The sequence below is a fragment of the Neospora caninum genome, chromosome XI, assembly GCF_000208865.1.
Source record: "Neospora caninum Liverpool complete genome, chromosome XI".
Classification (NCBI taxonomy): domain Eukaryota; phylum Apicomplexa; class Conoidasida; order Eucoccidiorida; family Sarcocystidae; genus Neospora; species Neospora caninum.
In genome coordinates, this window is record NC_018397.1 from 2,148,402 (window position 1) to 2,173,926 (window position 25,525).

General features: G+C 52.2%; 2 protein-coding genes across 2 annotated transcripts; one reads left to right on the plus strand and one right to left on the minus strand.

The window, feature by feature from the left end:
* Window positions 1-3,198: 3,198 nt before the first annotated feature.
* Window positions 3,199-6,816, plus strand: NCLIV_055690 (hypothetical protein; the record flags this gene model as incomplete). The annotated part of the gene is made up of 7 exons (XM_003885123.1): window positions 3,199-3,247; window positions 4,231-4,369; window positions 4,732-4,815; window positions 5,206-5,333; window positions 5,954-6,027; window positions 6,135-6,258; window positions 6,770-6,816. 7 exons carry the CDS (start codon window positions 3,199-3,201, stop codon window positions 6,814-6,816), a joined length of 645 nt encoding a protein of 214 aa, XP_003885172.1.
* A 2,454-nt stretch (window positions 6,817-9,270) lies between these two features.
* NCLIV_055700 (conserved hypothetical protein) lies at window positions 9,271-21,527 on the minus strand (the record flags this gene model as incomplete). Its single annotated transcript, XM_003885124.1, has 17 exons — window positions 9,271-9,296; window positions 9,459-9,580; window positions 10,068-10,849; window positions 11,286-11,410; window positions 11,550-11,695; window positions 12,215-12,361; window positions 12,475-14,441; window positions 14,748-14,864; window positions 15,297-15,381; window positions 15,768-15,921; window positions 16,583-17,017; window positions 17,428-17,557; window positions 17,899-18,088; window positions 18,927-19,066; window positions 19,598-20,008; window positions 20,473-21,046; window positions 21,487-21,527. 17 exons carry the CDS (start codon window positions 21,525-21,527, stop codon window positions 9,271-9,273), a joined length of 5,592 nt encoding a protein of 1,863 aa, XP_003885173.1.
* Window positions 21,528-25,525: the final 3,998 nt, after the last annotated feature.

Here is a 25,525-nt window from a genome sequence, read left to right on the forward strand (position 1 = left end):
GTGCCGGCGTAGGGATGTCTCGGTCTTTCCGTGCTGGCGGTGTTTGCTTTTGTGTGTCCTGTGCTATCGGGGCGTTGTTTATCTCCGCTTCTCTCGTGGCGTCTTTCCGTGTCGAGAAAGTCTCTTTCGGTCTGCGACGGACTCTCGGGGGGGACTGTATTCGGGCCTCTGCACTGGGCGGCGTGCGGCACGCGTCAGCATTTGAATGCATTCCGAAAAGAAGAGAGGAGTGAACAGCCCAGAGAAAAACAGACACACGTGTACCGCCAGAGTTTTGCCTAGGAGCTTCGCTGCCTGAGACATCTCGAGGCAAAAGCTGAGAGGCAGCCTCGGCTGAGATCCTTCCCGTGATCGGGTGAGACAGGACGCCGTTTTAGAGTCTCGCAACTCTGTATCGGATCATCGCTCGAGATCTAGGGAAGTTGGGAAGTGTAAAAAGCGCGGAAGAAAGGTTTCGAGCCACGGTCGCGTGTTGCAGCTTGGGTGAGAAATCACTCTGGAAACAACCGGGGTTTTGAAAGATGTCTGAAATCCATTTTGAAGACAACAATCACCCCAAAAGGCCTGCACTGAACGCGAGATCGACGCTTCTCATTGCCATACGGCTGCTCTCTCGCTGTCTTCCCCTGATCACGCATTTGTGTGGACGTCCAAAGGACGAGGGAGACACGCGCATGTTGAATGCTGCGTATCTTGCCGTATTCAATTAGGGAGAGATACGGTTACACAGGTCGACTAACAGGAAGCGAAAGAGAGACACGCACCTTCGTCCCCTTCAGTCTCATATAACTGTGGGCTGAGCAAATGCTGTCCTATACATGTATATATGTAAATCTGCAGATTTATAGTTATATGAACACAGGCATCTCCACCGGTTTCCGGATGGAACTATATATATATATATATATATATATATCGACACAGAGGTACGCAGAAGGCTAGACTGCCGCATGGGGATATGCCTGCGAGTTATTGTAGGCATAGGTAGCTACCAAGAAATTTGTGTGCATCCTTCTTCAGCCAGAGAGTCGGTTTGAGAAGAGGACGGAGGGTCCGTGGGCGTTTCGGCCTGAATCCCGTTTGTGGAAAGGTGCCTTCGATGGCCGCTGCTCGCGGTGTGAGATCAATTCTTGGCTGTTTGTCGCTTTTGGGGGCAGCCAGCTGGATTTGGTTTGGTGGGTTTCATTCAGAATTCGCACACAATTACGCTCTGTCTCCACTGTCTCTACCGCGTGGATAGCGGACGAAAAGAAGCTGGTGCTCGTGGGGCCTTAATCCCGCTCCCCTGAACATTTCTTTTACACTCCTTTGACACAGAGAGGGATAGGTGTGAACTACGATGCACGCGAGAGCTGTACAATCTGTGCTCCGATGGCTGCTGGGCGCTGTGCTGATCTTGCTCTCTGCTTCGGCGCGTTGTGTCTAGAGGAGAGAGGTGTTGGAGGTACCTGGGGTTTTATGTGCTTTGCTGGTCTTCCCGTGAGCCTTTTCCCGCCTCCGAGGTGAGAGAGGGGAAGGAATACTTGTCATCGATAAAAACGGATGGAAACTCTACAGAGGACGCATGATACGACAATTTGGTTTACTGGTTTTTATCTAAGGAACTAGTTTGTGCGAGTAATCGCGACTCTCTACGAGGTAAGGAGCGGCCCCGAATGCCGCCGCCCAACCGAAACTTCTTTCCCTCTCGTCGCGAGTTGCTGGTATTCGTGTTACGATGGTCATGCTCAAACACCTTTTATGGTCTTCTCTTCTGATTCTTCTCCAAGCATAGTCAAACACCAGCAGCGGGTGAACCAGCAGAGCGAGGGCAATACAAATGACCGGAAAGGAACCGCTCACAAGGCAAGACTGTTTAGCTGTCTTGGTTGAGTGAGGGACGAAGTTCATCTAAGCACGACGGCAACCTGACGCAGTTGCACGAGAATCTCACATCTCGTCCTCATGCGAACGAGATCTTCCGCGACTCGTTCTTCGGGCGTCATCTCTCAGCTTCGTTTTCTCGAGCCGTGCCGCTGTTGAAGCGGTGAGCTTGCCGCCCTCGGATCTGTATTTCTTCTGCCTGGTTGCGCAAGTCTTGTTCGCGGACTCCCATCTCCAAAAGTCTATGAAAGGCAAGCAAGCAAGAGCGAGAGGAAGAATCCATGTGAACCGACGCTTTGGCTCTGTCAAAGAAAAGACCTTGATTTCGCGACGACAGCTCACCTCGTCGACCGGGGGGCAACCTTTCGCAACTGCGTTCCACGTTGCAGCGGCTCTTTGGCGTTTGAGACTTTGTCTTTGGGTCGAAATCGATTGTCCATTGGCTCGTTTTGGCTACTCCCGTTAAAAAGGGAAACTTTGTGTTCGTGAAATCAAAGAGAGAGCGTCCGGCATCGCAAGACTGAAACCTCCGCATGTCTTTCGCGGCAACGGTTGCTGATCGTGTAGAGCCTTCGTGCTTCGCGTTTTGTCCGTCGCCTTCCTTTTCTCCGCTTTCTCCAACGCCCTTACGGTTTGTATCGCGTTCTTCATCCGCCTCCTTTCTCGCGGTTTCACAAGCTTTTTCGACTCGTGTTTCCCCAAGTGCTCCGACCAGGCTACTGTGTATGTACAGCCTGGCCCGCCTCGTCTCGGCTCTCGAAATGAGGTTGCGCCATTGTGGCTTTCCTCACGTTGGTCAGTTTCGTCTGTTTAACGTCCGTCTTCTGCAAATTTCCCCTGATTTTGGTTTTGAATGACCCTAGAGGGACGCGGCGTTTGTTTTCCTTGTTTTACGGCCGAAAAACGCGACTTGCACGGGGCCTCCCCCCTCTCCCTTCGCTGTCGAGCTCCCGTGTCCTCATGACTTTTTGCCCCCGCAAGCTAAACAAAGGTTACGAATATTTTTCGTTTTTTTCTTGCGAACAGGGCGTTCCCCGCCGCGTAGGGGTCGAAAAGTTCAGCCTCCTTCCCCCGAAAGATTTTTCGTTTCCGTTTCTCTAGAGGGGCTGGGCGTGCCCCGGTACATACGCAGAACCTTCGGTAGAAGTAGCTAAAGAAGCCGGCGGCTTCCTACTTTTCTCCGCATTCTAGAGGGTATATTCTCCCTGACCTGGTCTAAGGGAAAAGAGGATCCTTCTTCAGCGCCGTCCTTTGCATTCACGCGAGACACCGCTGACGGCGCGCGGAGGTCGCCTTCGCTATCGTGTTTCGTGTTCCACCGAGGAAGTCGAGACCATGTCGCCTTACCAGTACCTTTTCAAATACATCATCATTGGAGACACAGGTATCTCACGGAACAAACAACGCACATATTTTTCTGCGCGTCATCCCTAATCCCGGGAAGACTGCTTTAGACAAATAAAGGCGGTCCTATCATGGGATTCTATCGTTAAATATATATATATATATATATATATATATATATATCTTTTTTGCGTCTGTATAGATGAAGTGAGTCGTGTCATGTATGCGCAACTGGGGAAAGATGGTCAATGGGAAGGAGGAGGATTTTCAGGCACGGGGTACGGGATGTCCCCTGTACATCTCGATAGACAATCTCGGGATGCGTATAGGCCTTAATGTTTTATCTATATACACTTGCAAACTTGCGTGTTTAGATTGCTTCACGTTTAGACTCAAGAGATCTTTCTCTGCGTGTGCACACCTGTTCGTACCTGCTGGTGGAAATACTGACAGCTTTGTCATCTCCCTCTATTCGTATCATCTTCATATATATATATATATATATATATATATATATATATATAATTCCTTGTGTATTTCTGTTTGCGTTGCCCAGTTCTTGTCATTTCGGTGACAGTGAAGCACACGGGGAGGTAGGCGTCGCTCTGTTTTTGTGTCGGGGAGGACTGCTTGCTTGTTCCCCTCTCTGTTTCGGTCTCGAAAGTCGTTTCAAGCACTGGCGTCCAGCTCGTGGTTTCGGCGTTCTTCGCCGCGTTCTCCACCTGTGTGTGAGCTTTATAAGCTTTTGGTGTTTCATATGATATAATAGGAATTTTTAGATTATAAATCTGTTTTGCACGTGCAGTATCCGTGTGTGCCGCCGACAAACAAGAACCGTTGTCGAATGCATCCCGTTCTTCGGTCTGTTCGGCGTGAAAGTCCAGGTGGGGTTTCAAACCCCGCTGCGAGGCGGCTGTCGAGACACGGGGTCAGGCGTCAACATACGCTTGTGAGACTTCCAGGGCTGTAGAGCTCGTTTTCTCGCGTGTAAATTGTATGCTTCCTCTCTTCCTCTGTGCACAGGTGTCGGGAAAAGCTGCCTACTCCTGCAGTTCACCGACAAGCGTTTCCGGACTGACCACGACCTGACCATCGGCGTCGAGTTCGGCGCGCGGCTGATCTCGATCGCAGGGCGCCAAGTGAAGCTGCAAATATGGGACACGTGAGGCACACACGCGGGAGAGAGGGAAAGCAAGAACGAAATGAAAGCAGGCTAGAGACGCCCTCAACCGCTGGACAGAAAGCACACGGGGAAACACCGAGACAGGGAGAGAGGAGAGGGTAGGAGGGAACGACGAAACAGCAAAAGTGGATTGGATGAGGAGACACCCGCGTGGGCGCCTTTCTTCTGTCGTTTTGCGCTTACTTTTGTATTTTTGCGCGTGCTGTCGTTCGCGGAGAGACAAGCTTCGCGAAACTCCTCCACGTTCTCACACACGCGTGCAGCTAAAGAGAGTTGTCTCGTCGCCTCTTGAGTTCAGTCGTTACGGCTGGTCTTCTCCCATCTCTTTTTTGTTTTTCCAGCGCAGGACAAGAGTCCTTTCGATCGATCACTCGGTCCTACTACCGCGGAGCTGCGGGCGCCCTCCTCGTCTACGACATCACAAGGTGATTGCACTTTCCGCAGTCAAGTTGTCGCCATGCAGCCGTTTACACGTTTGTCACGTTCGGTCACCAATGTGTCTATACGTGCATGTATAAATACGTGTATTTGTGTCTCGATTAGGGTTCCCAATGATGCAGACACATCGGAGTCTTGTGAATTTTCGCGAGGCTTCATTCACGTTGGATGCCCCCATTCATTTGCCTCACCGGCTCTCGACGTCCGCCAGAGTGCCTACCGACACATGATGGTGCACGTCTACGTCTACTGATCTACAAATCTATCAATGTATGCAGGCCCATATATATATATATATATATATATATATATATATATTTGGATGCATGTCATGAGGCGAATGCATGCATGTATGGATGAGCGAATTTTTTTTTTAGGCGAGACACGTTCATTCACTTGACGCGGTGGCTCGATGAAGTTCGCCAAAACTCGAACCCTCACATGACGATCATGTTGATTGGCAACAAATGCGACCTCGAGCGCCGAGAGGTCAGCTTTGATGAAGGTGAGGAACAGCGGAGAGCTGTCAGGATCCATGTGAGCGGTGAAAACCATCGGAGCAAATGCACAAAAGACACTGCTTTTCTTCATGCGTAAGACACCGGGAAGAGGCTGTGTAACAACCCGTTTAGAACGTGTAAGGCGTCTCAATCGCGTGGCGTGCGTCAGGGTTCGAACACGATCGAGAAGTCTTTTTTTCAAGTGTGCCTGCATGCATGCAGGCTTGCCTCTGTCAACACACATGCCCGTAACAATATGTTTATATATATATATATATATACGAGTGGATTCATAACGCGTATTTGTGTCTACGGATTTCGACGGTTTTGTGGCATCGAGAATGTGCACGGAGATAAGTTCGGCTGACACATGGACAGGGGTTTTGCATGTCGGGATGACGCAGAAATTGACCCTCGATCGGAATTGTGTTCCGCAGAAGTATCAACTCTCCTGCTCTCTTTCTCGTTCACGTCTACCCATCTATTTCCTCTGCGTATCCATACAGCTATACAGACAGATGCAGATGTTTACAGTTGTGTATATCTGTTAGTACACTTGTGTTTACGGACGGGGGTGCATGCAAAGCTCAAATGTTTCTCGTGTGGAACATGGGATTCTTTGCAGGCGCGGCCTTTGCGCGTCAGCACGGTTTGATTTTCTTGGAGACCTCGGCCAAGACTGCTCAGAATGTCGACGAGGTGAGGAGAGAGAACGCCGTCCCCGTTGAAACTCGCGAGACCGTTGGTTTAAAAAGGTCAGGGGGAATAAGGATTTGCTGATTTCCCGTTTCTGTTCCGTCTTTCAGGCGTTCATTCTGACGGCGCGAAAGATCTACGAGAACATCCAGCGAGGCATATACGACCTTAGCAACGAAGCTCACGGCATTAAGTGCGGTCCCATCAACTCTTACGGCAGTCGCCAAGGCTCAGGTAAGGGGCTGCGTGCATGCGCGCACATTTGCCTGCACATTTGCGTGCAGGCACTTAACTGTACATTTGCATCATCTGCGACATAACAAGAACACGGAGAACAAACAACGGGACAGAAAGCATCTACACCCACATGCGTATGTAGATAGAGGTGTAGACACTCTTTGTAGATTGCTTCTCCACATGGAGGGCTACTATATATATATATATATATATATATATATTATTTTACGTGCAATATTTATATCGAGAAGTAGGTTGACGAATAGATGGGAGTTGCGTAGATATTTCTGGATAGGATTAGAGGGAATGATGCGGGGGTGTCTTTCGAAGTTTTTTTCGAAAGCCATGTGGCAAAAAAGGCCTTCTTTTTCTCTTTTAGGGTGCTCGTTGGTATGTTTCGGTATGTTTCTTTGCATTTTTGCGTGTCGTTTTCTCTAGCTAGCGCGTGAGGGGTTGTCGCCCAGATTGCATTTTCAGTTTTTGTCGGAGTTTCTTCTGTTTCTTTCAGAGCAACCGCGTAGCCTGGCGGAGCAGAGATCGGCAAGTTGCTGCTGAGAGGAAGGGGCCGAGATTTCTCAAAGGCAAAAGAATGAAGAGTGAAGAGAGGCGATCCTAGCGGAAGAGAAGAGGGCGCATGTATTCGTTGAAAGGCGAGAAGGGATGGCCAAGGGTGAATCCTTGCCGAGAGAGAGAAGTACTCGGATTCGTGAATGATGAGAGAAGACACGCAGTTTAGAGTTTGAGAGGGGGGGAGAGGGGCGGCAATCGGCGTAGCGTAAAGGAAAGGAGCGAAAAAGCGAGGAGGCTCCAAAGAGGAGAAGAAGGGTCCAACGGCAGGAAGAAACAGGGGAGGAGACTCGCCCTACGAGAAGGGAAGAAAGAGTGAAGAGTCCAGACCCAGAGACGAGACGAGGGATTTTCCGCTTACATGGTTTAAACCGGACTCGCTCATTTGCGCGGGCTGTCTATTTGCAGAGAAGAAAGGTGTCAGGGAAAGAGAGATGTGCAGACGAGAGGGGAGAAAAGGAGGAGACGAAGAGAAGAGAGAGACGAGAAGAAGGGAGAGGAGAGATGGAAGCAAAGACGAAGCACGTGGGGCAGACTAATTTCATGTGTTTTTTCTGTTTCCAGCTTTGTGCTCAGTTTTTCGGGGTGGTTAATGAAGAGGGGAAGGAAAGGAAGGCAGAGAGAGGAGAGAGGATTTCGAAAACAAAAGAGAGGAGAGAAACACCTTTCCTTGACCCCTCAGCTCGGAGATGCCTTCAGAGGCTCCACGAGGCCCGTGTCACTTTCGCGTCTCTTCCGTGTCTTCTGAAGGACAGCGGCGTTTCCGTCCTTTTTTGTAGATCTCGCCTCTCCTCGCGTCCGTGAAAAGTGCTTCTATCCGACGTCGTTCCCTTCAGTCTTGTCTCTCTTTCCTTTAAATTTTTTTGAAAACGCACATTCCTGGTTGCCAGGGATCCACAGCTCTCGCGAGACGCGACGGCGCTTGGTTTCTCTCGGCTTTTACAAGAGCCGCGAACTTCTCTGCATCGCCGTCGCAGCCCTGCCTGTCTCTGCGCTCTCTGCTTTCCAGTCTCTCCTGTTCTCTCGCCGTTTTTTGCCGCGTCTTCTCTCGCCAAAGAGAAGGCCGCGTGGGAAGCCGGCCTTCTCTTTGCCCTTTTCAACGCCCAGGACAGTGCAAACTTGATCCCCCCCCCGCCCCCTTCCGCCTTTTCCCCGGTCTTCTACGGCCCCGTTTCTGTCTCTGACATCGCAGCAGATGCCGCCTCAGGTGCTCTGTGAAGCGCTTTCCGTCTCTCAAACTCTGAAGCAATTTTGGAACGAAAGCCCTTTGCTGTCTCTCTCCTCTCATGTCTCCCGCGTCAAACGATTCAGAATTTGTGCACGTTTTTCCCCTAATCCCAAGTCACCTCCTTAAATCTGACCGCGCGAGTCTCTACTCCATGACCATATATATATATATATATATATATATATATATATATATATATATATAACGTTATAACGTTCTTAGGAGTTCCAAGAGATGACATGCAAAACGCCTTCGCCTATCAAACTGCTTGCGCGGTCTCCCCGGCCGCAGGTTCTGAGGTGTCTGGACGGGGCGAGTGCTGTTGCGGGCGAGAGACGAGCGAAGCCAGGAGAGGTACAGACCCGAGCTTTTTTTTGCAAGGAGTCGCGTGAAAGAAGACCACACAAGGGTACACTCGACAGTCTCCTGTGGCCTCGCGACGCAAGAAGCCCTCCAGGCTAACGCGAGAGCGGAGTTTTGTCCGTAGACACAGTGAGAGAGACGGGGGGCGACTCTGAAACGGGCGGTGTAGTGTGTGCTGACGAACGAACGATGACTTCGCCGAGAGACGGAAGGCGCAAAAAAGGCAGCTGGAGAGGAACCGAGAGAGGCTCTGTGGACAGAAGAAAAGCGAGTTCAGTTCGCGCGGCGTCATCCCAAGTGGAGAGACGTCGAGATCTCGTAGGGCCTCAAGGCACGCGCATGCACGCCATTGTTGGCTGCTGTAGACAGCTAAAAACTGTTGAATTCAATAGACGTTCAGACGCCTCGATTGAGACACGTGAAGTGAAAAATACACCGATTACGCAGAGTCGACAGCGCATGCGCAAGACCAAAGGACCGCGAGACAAACTGTGGACGCTTGCACAGGAGTCAAGGCTGATAATGATGAAAGGCGCCCAAACCTTTTGAACTACGTTTCAAGACTGACACGTGTGACGCCCCCAATCTACATATGCACATCTCCAACCCCACAGATATACAGACCCGTGCAGAGTACAGACAGATGGGGCGCATATAGGCTAAACAGTTTGTCGCTTTCGTCTGTCACCTTTCAGTGTCTCTTCGCTTCTCGTTCTCTCCCCCCGCCACCCTTTTTGGTCGGAGCGAGAAACTCCACATGTCTTGTTCTGAATCCTCCGCGTGCGTTTTCACGAAAACGCCCGTTTTCTTTCTCCCCATCGCGCTCCGGTGCCTGTGCGTCCCTGTCTCGGTCAGCGTTTTAGGAGTCCGGCGAACCCTGCAATGGACAAGCGGACACATCGAAATCTTTTCCCGGACATCTCTTCTCGCTTGTCTTTTTGTCTCGCTGTCTCGGGCTGGCTTTCAAACGTCCGGCGAGACGTCCCTCTCCCCTTTCGATTCTCTGCCAAGCCGCATTTCTTTCCCTGTCCTCGCTCACCTGTCGACCTTTTCTTCTCCCCTGCAGAGTGCGAACTTCTTTCCGTCTTCTCGGCTTTGCTCTTGCGCGCGCTGCCGCTCCAGCTGGGGGCTGCGTCTCGACTGGGAACCCCCCCAGGCAGTCTGAAGCGGAGCAGAGAGAAACGCGGACAGCAAACAACTTCACGAAGAGCAAAAACCTGGGAACGCGAGCGCGAACAAGCGCGGGAGACCAAACGCAGCAGGCGGGAAAAGGGGAAGACAGAAAACACGACGAAGAAAAAGGAGCAGAAAAAGAAAACAGAAAGATGCGAGTTGGGAAAAGGTTCGCCGATGAGGACAAGAAACGAGGGGAAAACACGCGGAGAAGCGGGAAGAGAAGGGAGGAGAGAGGACAACAGTGCCGCCGGGAGACATCGCACCTGCCTGTCTCCCCTCGCTGCTCGGGTCGCTCCCTAAACTTCTCCTCAGCTGTCTACCTGTTCCTTGGGAAAGAACCCCTCAGGACCAGCAGAACCCGCAAAGAAGACGAAAACCGCGAGAACACAGGGAAAAAATTCAAACAGCAATATGAGAGAGGGGAGAGGACCGACACAGCGCGAACACACCGTCAAGAGCGTGGCGAGCTCACCCTCGGCTGCTGAGGCTGTTTTCAAAGTCTCCTCGCATTCCGAAGCTGCTATCGTCGTCTGCAAAGCGCACACTGCACGAGTGGCTAGAAGAGCCAAAGACTCCAAAGGCGGAGAACGCGCTTGCTGTCGAGAGACGCGATTTGAAAAGGTTTTTCTGTTTCGACACACTCGCCTTCTTCGATCCATGCGCAGCTGCAGCTGAAGGGGGAAGCCCGACCTCGTCTCGCTTCTCATTTCTCTCCGACACGGACGAGGCGAGACCTGGGGCGGCCTTGTCCATGAGACCAGCGACTCTGTTTCCGTCTTTCTCGCCTTCTCTCCGGCGGTTTTCCTTCCCGTCCACGCCGCCCTCTTCTTCCATGTCCGCGTCGCGCTGCCTTCGTCGCCCCGTCGCGGCAGAATGCGCAGAGAGAGCGCAATTTTTGCGGGGTTCCCCACGCGCACTGAGTCTTCGGCTGTTGCCCAGCGCTGGGCCTTTCTCTCTCTCTCGGTCTCCAGCCTTCCTCTTGCGCCGCTCGAGAACCTTCTTGCGCCTCTCTGCGTTTTCCCGGCACTGCGAAACCAGCAGCGAAGGATTGGAGAGAGACGCGAGCGAAGCCGGAGAAGCGAGAGAAGAGGCAGAAGCGAGAGAAGCGAGGGTCGGCACCTTGTCCAGAGAAGACCATTTGGAAAGGGAAGAAAGAGCAGCGAGGGATTCCTGGTCTTCCTCTTCTTCAGACTCGGCCTCCGAAGGCGAGCTGTCTTCACTGTCGTCAGACAGCCAGTCGTCCAGTTCAATGCCCTGGAAAAAGCACAAAAAAGAAACCTCGAAAAACGCGATTTCAACTCGAGAAACAAAGGGCCGGGCCTCCAGACGCCGAAGAGACAATTCAGGCAAGAGCAACACTCAGAGGCTAGGGGAAAAACACAGAACGAAGAGACAAAGAGCGAGGGTGACACGCCCAAAAAGGTCGAAAAAACGTCTGTCGTTCCCTCGGCAGTCCTTGGCCACGAATCTCCGCGTTCTCTGCAGAACGGAAAAAAATCGACTGAACACAGTGCGAAGGGACTGTCAGCAGCAGGTCTCTCGACTCATAAAAGAACCTGTTTCCTCCTTCTTGAGACACCCATTTGCAGCTTCTCTCGCGCGTGTCTTGCCTCTTTTATTTACAGATGTCTCTCTCCTTCGCCGGCAAACCAAACGCAGGAGTCACTTTGGCTTATGCCCCTCAACTTACCGCCAAGTGTTCATCTCCTCGTTTCTTCCGCTGCAGCCTCTCCCTTCTTCTTCTCTCTTCCTCTTCGAGTTCCCTGCGCTCCGCCTCAGTTAGCTCCACCGCGTTTTCGCCGCCTTTCTGGAAGCCTGAGAAAGATCCGGATACAACGCGGGAGAGAAGCGAGAAGGGAAATCGCGGCGGTTGAGCCTGCGGAGAAAAGCTGAGGCGCCGAGGCTTTCCCCCCAGGCAAAGGCAAAGCAAAACCCACACAAACGGAAGACTCACGGCCAATGAGACGCTCGTAGATCTTGTCTTCTCGCTCTTCGAGATCGTGGCGAAGTTTCCGTTGCATCGCTTCGGTGTCTTCAACCTCTGCATCAAAGACTTCGTCCTCCTTGGCAGCAAACAAGCCTTCGAGAAACTCCTCATCGCTGCTGAGAAGCAAGGCAAATGCGCAGGTGAAAGGCGACGCTCCACGCACGAGAAAGAAACGTTTTCTTCCCAAAAGGAATCTACGGTTCCGTCACATCCCACGCTTCTTTCTCTTCCCCTAATTCTTCTCTCGTGCGGCTCTCGCCTACAGGCCTTTCTGGCGGCGACGCCCCGCCCGCAGAAAACACCGAGAGGCGCGCGACCGCCTTTTTTGTCGGGTTGCTTTCCCTTCGCAGTTTCTGATTATTCTTTTTCAGGGGTGCGTGAACGATTTCAGATTGCACAGGTACCGAATATCAATCCGAACGCTGAGATAGCGAACACAGGGTAGAACCTTTCCCCCCGTCGTTCCGCGGCATGTGCACCCTGCGTGTCTTCGATCGCCTCTTCTCGGTCTTCCAAGCGGAGCGAATGAGACAGAGACACAGGGGCGGCCGAGGGTTTGCTCGGTTTCTCCTTCTGCACACCTGCTTAATCTCAGGAGCATATAAGGATCTGTTCTCATCCTCATCCCTCACCTGTCACTCAACTCGTCTTCTTCAGGCTCCATCAGCCGACTCCGAAGTTCTGCGAGAGCCGACTTGTACTCTTCATCTCCCTCGAGTTCCTCGTCGTTCTCCTCCGCCTCGAATTCCGTCATCTGCCGAATAAGTTCCTTCATTTGTCTGAAAACAACATCCCAGGGAACGTGGGTGACCTCAGGTCTCAGGTAAAAGCCGCGACCCTCCAACGAGGAAAATCTCACCAAAGACGCCCTTTGCATGTCCGACTTTCCTACCTTCTTCTTTCCTTCCTCCGCGCGCGTCTGGCCTCGTCCAGCAGCCGTCCCGCAAACGTCTCGGCGGGGGGGGTTTTCTTCTCGTGGGCGCCTTCCTTCTCTCCTGGGGATGTTTTGCCATCTGCCTCTTCTTGCTCCTCTTCCTCCTCTTGAGAGTCTGGTAGTGTCACTTTCCGTTTCTTCTGCTCTCTCTCCAGAGCACTGTCTGTTCGGTCTGTTGAGCTCTCTTTTTCCTGCGTTTCGGGTTTCTTTTCCTTCTCGCCTTCTTCCTGTCCCTCTCCGCGCTCATCTTCTCCGTCGTCCGTGACCAGTCTCCGCTTCTTCTTCCTCTTCAGCTGCTTCGCAAGTTCTTCGCCGTCGTCGTCCAACACTGCGCTCGGAGTGAAGGCCGGGCGAGGCGGCTCTCTGCCTCGGAGACTCGACAAAAGCACATCCGCGCGAGACGGGAACGCGCGATTCCTCTTCTGCGCTCTGTCCAGCGTGAACCGAAACAACTCCGTCAACTTCATCTGTCGCGGGCCTCTCTGCTTGTTATACGAACCTCGACCCTCCCCAGACAACGCAGACCGCAACGGAGAGGACGAGGAGGAAGAAGCGGAAGGCAGTGCGGAAGCTGACGAGCGATTCTCGGCTAGAGAGAGCAGGGTTGGTGGCGCGACTTCTGCCGGTTTGTCGCTTTCCATCGTCACGTCTTCATTCTCGGCAACAATCTCCTTCCCGTCTCCCTTCGTGTCTCGCACGCTGCCTCCCTCGTCGCCGCTTTTCCTTTCTTCTACCTCGTCTTGAGGACAGCCTTCTCGCACGCCTCGGCGAGGCGTCGTTTGGTCCTCTCGTCTGCTGGAGAGAAGCTTTTCTGGCGCTTCTGCGGTCTCTTCAGTTTGCAAGTCTCGGGGGCAAAACTCAGGACTCTTCCCTTCTTCGACGCCACCTTCCTTCGCCCCTTTCTCACCTTCCTTCGCCCCTTTCTCACCTTCCTTCGCCCCTTTCTCACCTTCCTTCGCCCCTTTCTCACCTTCCTTCGCCCCTTTCTCACCTTCCTTCGCCCCTTTCTCACCTTCCTTCGCCCCTTTCTCACCTTCCTTCGCCCCTTTCTCACCTTTCTTCGCCCCTTTCTCACCTTCCTTCGCTTCTCCGCGTGCCTCCAGGAGCATTGCACCGTCTCGGCTCGCCTGTTCATCCTCCACCTCGTTCGGCTCCGAGATTCTCGGCATTTCGTGCTCCTGCCGGCCTGCGCTTTGAGTGGAAACCTCCTCAGAACGCAACGACGACGAAGAGGACGAAGACGAAGAGGAAGGCGCAGCGGAAGAAGAAGGCGCAGACGAAGACGAAGAGGAAGGCGCAGAGGAAGACGAAGAGGAAGGCGCAGAGGAAGACGAAGAGGAAGGCGCAGAGGAAGAAGGCGAGGACGAGGAAGAGTTGTGGAGACTGCCGGAGCTGTGTCGCCTTAGCAGATGTTTTTTCTTGCTCTGAGGCGTAGCCAGAGCCGACGGGGTCTCCGAAGATACGCCGCGTCTAGGCCCCGCAGGCGACGCAGCTGAAAAGGCACAAACTTTGTGTCTTCTCTTTGAAACGCTCAAGGGAGACGAAGGGGAAGAAGACGAAGGGGAAGGCGTGGGGAGTTTTGTTTTGAGAGGACTGCTGCTGCGACTTCTTGGTCTGTCAAGGGCACTGGCAGCGAGTTCCTGTCTCCTCTGTTCTTCTTTCTGCTCCTCTCTCCGTTTCTGTGCCTCCTCTTCCTGCTTTTTCTTCTCGCTCCACTGCGGCTGTATGGACGCAGGAATGAAGTGCAGCGGGACGTTCCAGGGCTCCTGACCGAGCGCAGTCGCGAGGTCTTTCCAGGCCTTCTCTTGCTCGTCTTTTTCGGCTAGCCACGGCGCGTTCGCCTTCAGCCTCTTCACAGTCGGAGCCTCCAGCGCGTCCGCCGAGCTCGACTGCAGCGAGATGAGCCCGAACTTCGCAGCCAATTTCTGCAAAGGAAACGGCGGAGCGCAGCTCACAGCCGAATCGAAAAGGGCGAGAAAAGAACGCGGAAGAAAACAGACACACGAGAGAGAAAGAGACAGAGAAAGAGACAGAGAGAGAGACAGAGAATGAGAAAGAGGCAGAGAATGAGAATGAGAAAGAGACACAGAATGAGAAAGAGAGAGACAGAGAAAGACAGGGAAAGAGAAAGAGGGACGGAGAGAGAGAAAGGGAGGTAAAGACAGAGACAGAAAGGCAGAGAAAGATACGGGGGAACGGCAGGTGGGGAGAGAGGACCAAAATGGACGCACCAACTTGTGAGGAGCCTCCATGAGTTGCGGCATGCGCCGCAGCTGAGCCAGGTAGAGGTCGAGAGCCTCGCGTTGTTTGTTGTGAACCTCCTGCGGCGGGCGGATGTACACCAGTTCCTAGAGAAAGCGAGAGGCAGCAGAGCGACCGGAAACGGACACTTGCCGTCAGAAAAAGGAGGAGAAGACTTCGATTCAAAGGAAATGCGCGAGAGGCTATCCAGAAGAACACGGGCGAACCGCCAACAGAAAACGCAGCGAGAGAACGCTCAGGGAGAACCAGGAAAGGAAGAGACGCCGCGGACGGTAGCCAGGGGGAAAGACACCCGAAGGCGTCGGAGAACTGAGAAAAGATAAAGTGGTACCAAGACAGAGACGGAGGCAAAAGCGAGCGAGGCAGTACCGACGCAGCCCGAGGCGGGGAGCAAAGGAATTGCCCAGCCGTGAAGAGGAAAAAGGAGAGCGCGACAACACGGAGGCACGAAAAGTGGAAAAAGCACTCGCAGAAGCGAAAGGTAGCGATTCTCAGGGTGACGAAAGCTTCTGACTTACTTCTCGAGCAAAGACCCGGAATTTGGATGTATACTCTTCCTGGCCTTTCACGTGTTCCTCTTCGCGAGGATGATGGAAGCGCGGCCTGCAGAAAAGAAACAATCGCACGCCGGTTCCTGCATATTCGATCTGTCTTCCTCTCCTCTTTTCGCTGCTTCATTTCTTCTCTTGTCCTCGATTTCCCTCTGCGTCACCTGCCTAGACTCCGGTGTTCTGGGTCTCGCCAGTTGCAAATTCCTTCTCTTCCGTCCTAGCGCGTCGTTTTCGTCTTGCCAGGTTTTTTATGATGAGATAGCTGTGATGCTGATGAGCATAGGAAATGCTACACGCCTTAATTGGTATCATAATCTACTGCTCCAGATATTAAGGAATGTTTTCTTTGTCTACGCGAAGGCAGCGTTTCTGCCCCGCATCTGGTTCTGCCGTGCTACCTGTAAAGGTCTCTCCGCTTCTGGGCTTCTGTTCCCCTACCCTTCGTGCGTGCATCTTGCGATTCTCTGCAACTCTCTCCACTGGTGTTTCATCGCCAGGATGCGCGCGTCCTTCTTCTCCTCGTCGCGCCGTTCTCGCCGCTGTCTCTTCAGTTCCTTTTCTCGCATCTTCATGTCTTCCACTTCCTTCGCAACTGACAGCCACCGACAAAACACACGGACGTGCGTCACGCCCCTCAATCACTCCCCGAAACGCTTCGACCACCCCCCACACGCTCTACCATAAACATATATATATATATATACATATATATACATGTGTATACATATATATATATATATTTGCATATGCATGTATGGACATTCATGCGTACAAACATGTACACATTTGCGTACCTATGTGGATTTGCGTATCTACCGCAGAAATACCTCCACAGGCAAGATATATATCTATATATATATATATATATATATCCGCGGAAGAGGATTATGGCTATAGATACACAGATTCAACAACTTGCGAGTCTATGTCTCTCGATGCCACTGTACAGAGAATTTTTTCAAAACGAACTTGCTGTTTCACCTCATCACACCACCTCGACACACACTCAACACATACTCCACATGTGCTTATATATACAGAGATAGGTCGATGCATATCGACAGATGTGTTTTTGGATGTATGGGAGCACTCGGTGGCATCCAGAGGTTCCTAGATTCAGGCAGTGTTTTCAACAGGTCTACCTCTATATCTACATAGATATTCATATATATATATATATATATATATGAATATGTATGTGCCTGTGTGTATGGCAAAAGGAGGGCCGGGTATGGGATTGAATTGGTGCTTACTTTGGTCGCGGCTTTTGACGGTTTTTCCGTTCGAGTTTCCTTCGTTGACTGTCCGTTTGAGGGCGCCCCAGCCACCAGGAGCTTTGGCCTCGGCGGAGGCAGTCCACCGGCTCGTTAGGTCGAATCCGTCAAAGAGCGAACTGTCGTCGTCGTTGAACAAGAGATCTTCGCCAGCAAACAGCCCCCCAGCGTCGGCCAGGAAAGCGTTGTCGCTGCCTGGAGGCGCCAGAGAGTCGCCATTCTCGCCAAGGACGGAGAAGGATGAGAAGGGAGCGGACGCCGACGGCGAGGACAGGGAACCGATGGAAGCGCTCGCTGTCAGAGGCGAGACAGAGGGAGGAGTCGCCGCATCCGAAGCAGTCTGCGAACCCTTAACCTCCGCAGGTTCAGGCGACGCTTCTGCCTGTTCTTCCTGTTCGGCCTTGACTCCGCCCGCTGGAAAGAGACACGGAAATAGGAGACTCTCACGTGCCTCGGTTGGCAGTGGTAAAGAAAAAAGAGACGGTAAAAAGGACCAAACGGACGCGAAGTGCCGCATGGACGAGATCGAGGTTTGCACGCCTCGAAAGAGACAGATGCGAAACGCCAGAAAAAACGAGAAGCTCCCAAAACGCAAGACCATTCGCGAAAGAAAAGAGAGAAATAGGGAGAGAGGCAAAGAGAAAGAGCAAGCTAAGGATAGAGGAAGGTGAAGAGAGAGGTGAAGTCATCTAAGAGGATAAAGAAAAGAGAGACGCAGGTGCGCCGGCTGAGAAGCGCGAATTGTGCGACAGCACGACGGAGATAAAGAGGAGTTTCGTGGTGCACGTAAATGTGTGTTGAGCGCCATGCGGTAGTCGTCTTACAGGGAACTGTTTGTTTCCGATCGGTCTGGGCGAGGAGAGACGCAGGAATGTTCAAACAGCGACGAAGGCTGAGAGACTTGTTCCGCTCGACCAGGCCGCACTGTTCGGCTCTCAGTAGGAGATGTTGAAGCTGAACAAAGACGAAATCGGGCAAGCAGCTTGCGAACGGAGTGACAACCTCAAGGCCATCCCGCGGCGAAGAACGAGAAGAAGAGAAAGGTTGAAATAAAGAGCGATAGAAGGAGAAAGACGCGATGCACCAAGATAGAGAGCAAGGACAACGCGAATGCGGAGAGCGGGAAGGCGAAGGAGAGAAGTGGAAGGAAAGGACAAGGCGCGACTCACACCAGGAGACGTGAGATGGGTTCTCTGTGTTCTGTGTCGGACTTCGATGTGGATTGGTGAGGTTGAGAAAGGTTCTTGGTTTCCTGGGTGTCTTCTGTCTCACGAGTTTCGTTTGCGGTTTCTCACCTTCCTCAAGCCCCGAGGTTCCGCGACCCGGCACTGGAACATTTTGTTGATTTTTTCTTCGCGCGTGGCGCCAAACCGTTTCGTCTCCTGCAACCAGCTATCAAAGTCGCGCCACGCCGCCAGCTGCTGCGCAGCGCACTTGAGGAGATTTGCGACGATCACGCGCCGCGACTTCCAGTCAAACACGCGTCTGAAAAACAAAATCAAAACGAGAGAAAAAACACAGATCCAATCCACACTTTTCAAGACCTGTGAAAGAGACCGATGCAAGCGGAGTTATAGAAATAGCTACGCAGAGACAGCCACAGCTGGAGATACAGAGACGCATATTTCGATAGATTTAGAGATAGATGGAAATCGATAGATTTAGATATAGATAGAAATATATAGATAGAAATAGACAGATAGAAATAGATAGATAGATAGATAGATAGATAGATAGATAGCGGTGGATGTGGGCAGATGAAGAGAGGCAGATAGACGAATTGCGAGAGGGGAATATTTCCAGAGAGAGATGAGAAGGTGGAAAGATACAGAGAGGCTGACAGGGCGAGGGCGATGGATCTCGCGAAGAATCGTAGCTGGAAAAGGGTCAAGGAAGGTTGAGAGAAAACGAAAACCAGAGACAGCAAGAGGAGAGAGGGACACACATCAAAAAAAGGCGGGATGCGGGCTCGTAGGACGAGAAGCAGGGACGCAGAGAGAAGAGCACTCAGCCAGTTGCAGCGCGGACAGGAGATGAAAAGGGAGATATTTCCACTGTTTGAATGCGTGAAAAACTCCTCTGAACCGCCTGGACGCTGCCGTGTAGGCGTGACCCCCTCAGCGTCGCATGGAGCACGACCGGCGGCTGCCAAGCAGTCAAGAAAAGCAGAGCATAGTTCAGATGGTAACTATTGTAGAAAGAGAACAGATTGAACATCATGCATCAATATGACAAAGATTATCAAGGTAATCTGGGATCCTTTAGGAGAAAGGGCTTTTTGTACTCTTTTGCGTATCCTCGTTTCGTCTTTTCCTCTCCTTACAAGTGAAGGTACTCGGTCTTGTACATCTCGTTCGGGAAATCAAGAAAAACAATCGCCTTCTGCTCCTTCGTCAACACACTGACTTGTGGTGTCACGACAGGCCTCGGCGTCTGATAATCGAAAGCCTCCAGCAGAGGTCGCTGGAAAGAAAAACAGGAAAGAGACAGTTCGAAAAAGGTGAGAAAAATGTTCAGACCGCGCCTAGATCCAGATGGACAAGCACGCCCATGTCGCCAGCTAAAAGGACAGATGAAAATCTGAAAACTGCAGCGACCGCAGAAACAGAGAGCTCTCTCGAACGAACCGCCATATCCACACACACTCCCGCCTACTGCCTGGCATCTGGATGCATGCATGCATTATACATGTGGCTAGCCAGGTATCTGAAACGGTGACACGTACAGTCTCCAGGTATATCTGCCACACGGAGTCTATTACGCAAACGCATTCATACGAGAGTAAATGGATAGTGAAAGATAGATAGATAGATAGATAGATAGATAGATAGATAGATAGATAGACAGATAGAAATCGAAAGGTAGAGAGATAGTTAAAAATGGGTAGAGAGGTACATAGATCGAGACAAGATAGGCCTAGAAGGATAGATAGCCTGATAGATTCTCGTAGAGGTGTTTGTGTGATGCGCAGTTGGACGAACGTTGCGCGCTTACAGCCCCGCCGAGTGTGAGTTCGTCATCCCAGCGTAGGTGCTCGACGCGGCGAAGAAAGGCCAGATCATCTGGAGAAACGTTTTTTCTTCCAAAGGGGTTTCCCTGTTCTTCCTCGTTCACGATGGAGTCGAAACACCAGGCGAGGGCGTCTTCGAGTGTGCATGCAGCTGTCTCGTCATCTTCGGCGAACTGCTTGTCGCCGTCGCTCTCGTCTTCTCTCAGCTTCTCGCCTCGAGAGCCTCCCGCACGCCGTCTCTGTCTCCGACTCCTTTTCCCGCAGCCCTTTCCTGGGGGCGAAGAGTCGTCCGATAGTCCTGACGCGTTCTCGTCCTCGTCCGAAGAGGAGAGCAGTGAAGAGGCGGAGGATTCGGTTGCACTGTTCTCTACGCTTCCGTCGCTCGAACTCGCACTCTGTGGGAAGGCGGAGAAGAGACAGAGAGAAAAGAAGAAACGAAACGGGAAATGAAAAATGACGGTGAGATGGTGGAGACGGCAAAGGAGAGAGGAGAGAAACGAAGAAGGGGGGGACCGAGGGCACGAGAGCGAAGCGCACGACGGAAAGGATAGAGGAAAGAAAGAGATCGGAAGAGATCGCGGCGAGGCGAAGGGAGGAGAGAAACAGCAAAGAAGATGTCCCAGGCGAGGGGTGGAGACGGAAGCTGCCGAAGGCGCGAGACGAAAGGGCGAGAAGGCAGCGCCCGAAAGAGAGAAAAGGCGACAGGCAAGGAAAACGAGAGGTTGCAGAAAGGACGACACAGTTAGGACAGTACAGCGAGGTGAAAACCAGCGAGGGTGGGGGCCACGAGCGCAAAGGAAACTCGGGGGAAAGACGAATGCCTCTAAAATGAAAAGGAGGGACAAGGCGTCGGTCTTACCTCTTCAGAATCCTCGTCTGGGGACGAGCCGTCGTCTCCACTACTGCCACATTTTCTGTGTTTTCTGCTCTTTTTCCTGCCGTCTTTCTGCTTCAGTTTCCGCCGGAGCAGTTCCAGCCGCTTCTTCTTGTCCTTCTTCCTTCGCTCTTTCCCGCGCCTCTTAACTTCTCCCTCGCTTTCTTCCTCTCCCTCTCGCATCTCAGCTGCAAAGGAATTCCAGTCATCAAGACCCGAATCTTTTCCTGCGTCCTCATGCTCGTTCTTCTCGCTCTCTTCCTTCTCGCTCTCTTCCTTCTCGCTCTCATCTCTCTTCACCCAGCGTTTCTTCTTCTCCTTTCTTGCAACCGCCACAGGTGAAGCACCAGCGACGGGGTTGGCGTCGTCTTCGTGCGCCGCGCCGTGAGAGTCGCCCGACCTCTCGCGCTCTTCCTCTGCTTCACGCCGCCGAACTCCCTCCCCTCCCTTGCTCCAAGAACAAGAAGACGCAGAAGAGGCAGAGGAGGACGAGGACGAGGAAGAACTCAAGGGCTCCTCGTCATCGCTGTCATCGAGTTGCGGTCGAACAAGACGACGGCTGAGGAGAAAACAGTTCCGAGCAGGAAAGAAGTGGAGACGAAACACCGAAAGTCAAGCTGTCCCACAGACCCGCAGGAACGAGAGACTCTCGCCCCGCTAGAAACCTCAAACTTTCCTCACTGCAGACGTTCCTCGATGTGCACCGGTGCGGCTGAGGAACTCTGACGCGCAGGTTTAGAGTCTGTCCTTCGGACCGACAGCTTATTAAAGAAAATACACAGATATAACTGTCTAGAGAGATATATAGATATATATAGAGATATATGGGCAAATATATATACACATATAGATAGATACGGGTATGTGGAAATGTGTTGATGAAGGCAGACTGTATAGTGTGCATCTCGGTGCTTGCGGGTATTTTCGGTCGTGGAAAGAGACATGTTGGACTGGCGCAGACTCGCGGTAGTTGCGAAAGGCCTACCCTTTCGGACTTACGTTTTCCTGTTGGGGAGAGACAACTCCTCGTCTTCCTCCATGGTTCCGATTTTGTCAGAAACGCGTCGAGCCTATCGGCACCTCGGGCCCAGGGGAGTTCCGAGGATCCGGGAGTAAACACAGGCGTCTCTCTGTCGGGGAAGGGATCACGGCAGGCTTCACTTTTCACGAATGACTTCGCGTCTTCCAGTCTTCTCTCTGCAACGCGGGGAAAGTCTGCGTCGAAAGAGATGAATAGAGGCACTGCGAAGGGAGTCCAGTGAGGGCGACACGGAGACAGTGTGCAGGGAAAGTGGAAAGCAGGGGCCGAGAAGTGACGCGGGGATCTTCTCGGATCAGACTGGATGTGTCGTCTCCACACTTCAGCAAGAAGCGGAGACAGCACGAAAGCTGAGGCAGCACACGGAGAAAGCGGAGAAGAGGGAGAAGAAAGAAGAGACGGAAGAGAAGAAAGACGAAAAAAAAGCAGACCAGACAAGCAGGTGTTCTGACGCTCTCCTCAGCACTCTGGGCTCAGGAGAATCTGAAAATCAAGGGAAAGCCGCCACAGGGCCCGAAAGGTTGTCTCCCGTGGAGGAAAACCAGAAAGGCCACGCAAAACAGCAGAACAAACCGGAGCAGGGCGAAGAAGAGGACGGAAGAAGAGGAAGGAAAGGAAGAAGAAGGAAAGGAAGAAGAGGAAGGAAAGGAAGAAGAGGAAGGACAGGAAGAAGAGGAAGGAAGGGAAGAAGAGGAAGGACAGGAAGAAGAGGAAGGAAAGGAAACAGAGGAAGGAAAGGAAGCAGAGGAAGGACAGGAAGAAGAGGAAGGAAAGGAAGCAGAGGAAGGAAAGGAAGCAGAGGAAGGACAGGAAGAAGAGGAAGGAAAGGAAGCAGAGGAAGGAAAGGAAGAAGAGGAAGGAAAGGAAGCAGAGGAAGGAAAGGAAGCAGAGGAAGGAAAGGAAGAAGAGGAAGGAAAGGAGCAGAGGAAGGAAAGGAGCAGAGGAAGGAAAGGAAGAAGAGGACGGAAAGGAAGAAGAGGAAGGAAAGGAAGAAGAGGAAGGACAGGAAGAAGAGGAAGGAAAGGAAGAAGGAGAAGGACAGGAAGAAGAGGAAGGAAAGGAAGAAGAGGAAGGAAAGGAGCAGAGGAAGGAAAGGAGCAGAGGAAGGAAAGGAGCAGAGGAAGGAAAGGAAGAGGAGGACGGAAAGGAAGAAGAGGACGGAAAGGAAGAAGAGGAAGGAAAGGAAGAAGAGGAAGGAAAGGAAGAAGGAGAAGGAAAGGAAGCAGAGGAAGGAAAGGAAGCAGAGGAAGGAAAGGAAGCAGAGGAAGGAAAGGAAGCAGAGGAAGGAAAGGAAGCAGAGGAAGGAAAGGAAGCAGAGGAAGGAAAGGAAGCAGAGGAAGGAAAGGAAGCAGAGGAAGGAAAGGAAGAAGAGGAAGGAGAACTGAGTAAGGAGAGAGGCAGAGGAAACGTGGTCCTGCGCTCCAGATGTTTCCGTACAGGGAGTGCCTGCTTGGAAGCAACGCGTCACCAAAACAAAGTTTCAGGCTCCATATTTCCACACAAATCTGAGTGAATAGAAATTGTGGATGCAATCGCATGTGCACATTCACGTTTACAGATTTTATTCGCGAAGTTCGACATGTCCCCGTTGTCCAGAGCGGCGCTGTCCTCTCGGCATCCACACAACACCGGGATCTTCCCTGAGGCAGCGCCGGCCCTTGCAGCGAGGGCGGAAAGCGCGAAATCCGTTCTTCTGCGTTTATCTGTGTTTTTTCTGTTCTCCGGGTGGAAATATGGAGACACCCAACACGTGCGAAACACAGGCGTGGTCGGGCGCAGGGAGTCTCTCACCGTCGAGTGTGTGCTGCGCAAACTGCGAAACAGAGGCTGAGACCTCGTCGCTGCGTTTTTCTTATCCGTCGCGTTCTGTCGCTACAGTTCTCCCTTCTCTCTGATTCAGGAGAGATGTGTCTCTTTTGGAAAAAGGTTCGAGGGAGAAGACAAGACAGGGAGGCAATTTGAGGGGGTGGCTAACACATCAGGACTGAGAAAAGCGGAGAAAGGGGGGAGTGTGCCCAGCGAAGTAGACGGTGTCTCGTTCTTTCCAGGCGTCGGTCAGAGAAGTCTTCTTTTCACGGCGAACGAAGAGAGGACAAGAAAACGCGCGGGAAAATGGGTTGCTTTGCCTCGCTCCTCGCGGGAAAATGCCTCCGAAAAGCGCACTCGCGCAAAAAGCCGCAAAAATGGGGGGTGGTGACCGACGGTGTGCATCCCAAGGCATCGCAGCATCGACGTGTCCTGTTCATTTGCGAAGCATTTGCCGAGACCGTGCGAGTTCCATCGGCCTTCCTTGTATCTCCGCAACAGGACTACCATCGATAAATACCTCTGCCACGCCATATAGACATATATACGTAGATGTGTAGATAACTTCGTATACACCTTGGAGACAGAGGTTCTTTTATATATATATATATATATATATATATATATATTGATTCGACAAGCACGAGCACGAGTCGGGTGTACGTACATGTGGAAACGGGCTTTTTTTGACATTCAGGGAAGATGGGAAGACAGTGTTTGGCTCCTTGAACCAGCCCCGTGGCCATCAGTCACTCGTTTCCTCGCGACTGCTTGCTTTTTCCGTCCTCGCCACAGCGGAGAAGAGAATGGCCTGCGCGTCCGTGTGAACGGTGCACGTGTACGACTTCGAATATTACATCCCGAAAAAGGAGGTGGCGATCCACCAAAGCAGAAAACCGATATATGGATAAAAGAGGTAGTCTTGGCCTCTCGACTCATTTCAAGACATGTAGAGCTCTGCAGCCGATCGCAGATAAATATCCGTAAACTATATTCATAAATGATACATACAATATAGGTGTCTGTAAAATCAGCGACACATTTATATGTGGGAGTATGTCAGTGCATGGTAAGTGTATCTCGTGCAGGTCTACGTGCCTACAGGAGACAGGCGAGAACGGAGAGAGGTGCGCTCTGGGTGTGAACCGAAGTCACTTCCATCTGTGTCAAACCATTTCTGGTTCTTAGTGAGAGAGTTGAAACGAGGCGGTCGTTTTTCTGTCACCAAACAGAGGTGAAGTCCACAAGACAGGGAAGCGATACAGCTTGGCCTTTCCCCCGCTAAACCGGAGTCTTCTAGGCCTCCGTGGCTGTACGAAGAACCGCCTCCGTTTTTGAAAGGAAGACGTGCAAATCTCCCCGAGTCCCCAAAAGCATATTTCCGCGTCCCCCGCTGCCAGTTTGCCGCTTGTCGTACAGAAAGTCCCAGAAGGCTTGGGAGTTTGGTGCCCATACAGGCTGCCTCCGAGTGTCCCAATATAATGGTGTATATGTAGATACATGCATTTCTGCATGCGAAAAAAAAGGCACGTATATACACACGTCGAGAGCGCTTTCTGGAAAGCGGCGCATGAGACGTGTGTCTTCCCCCACATTGCCTCTTTATACTGGCTTGTGTTGCTGGCGTGCCTCGTCGGGGGTTTGTTCTTCTTTCTGCTTTTGATGTGGTCGTGACTGTTTTGTGTTGGTGCGTCGCTGTCTCTCCTCTTGCGAAGCGAGGCCTGTTTCCGCAACGCTTGTGCAAAGTGAGGCAAGCGCAGTCTCCTAGGCGAGGCGCCAAACCGGCTGAAACAGGGTGGGGCTGGCCTCCATCGCTCGCTGGGCAGAGGCGTGTGTGGGAAGGAAAGTCGGTCGCAGCGGAGAAAGGCTGTGCGCGCAATGCGCGACGGCCCTTGGCCGCGCGGGGGGAGACTCGGAGCCACTTGTTCTTCTCTTTAGGAAAAAAGAAAAGCGTCAGTTTTCCTCTCTCACAGTCCACCGCGTTCTCTGCGCGCGGATAACCCGCCCCCGCCACGACGCGCCTTCAGACACTAAACCTCTTCTGCGTCAAACAGCGACAGGGGGTCGGGCGCGCGCGAGGCGCTTCAGACCAGTCAGAGAGCAAGAAAGAGTCTCTTTCTTGGAGAACTAGGGAGACAGAAACGAAGACACACACGCACGTGCAGAAGAGAGAGACGGAACGCAAGGTTCTTT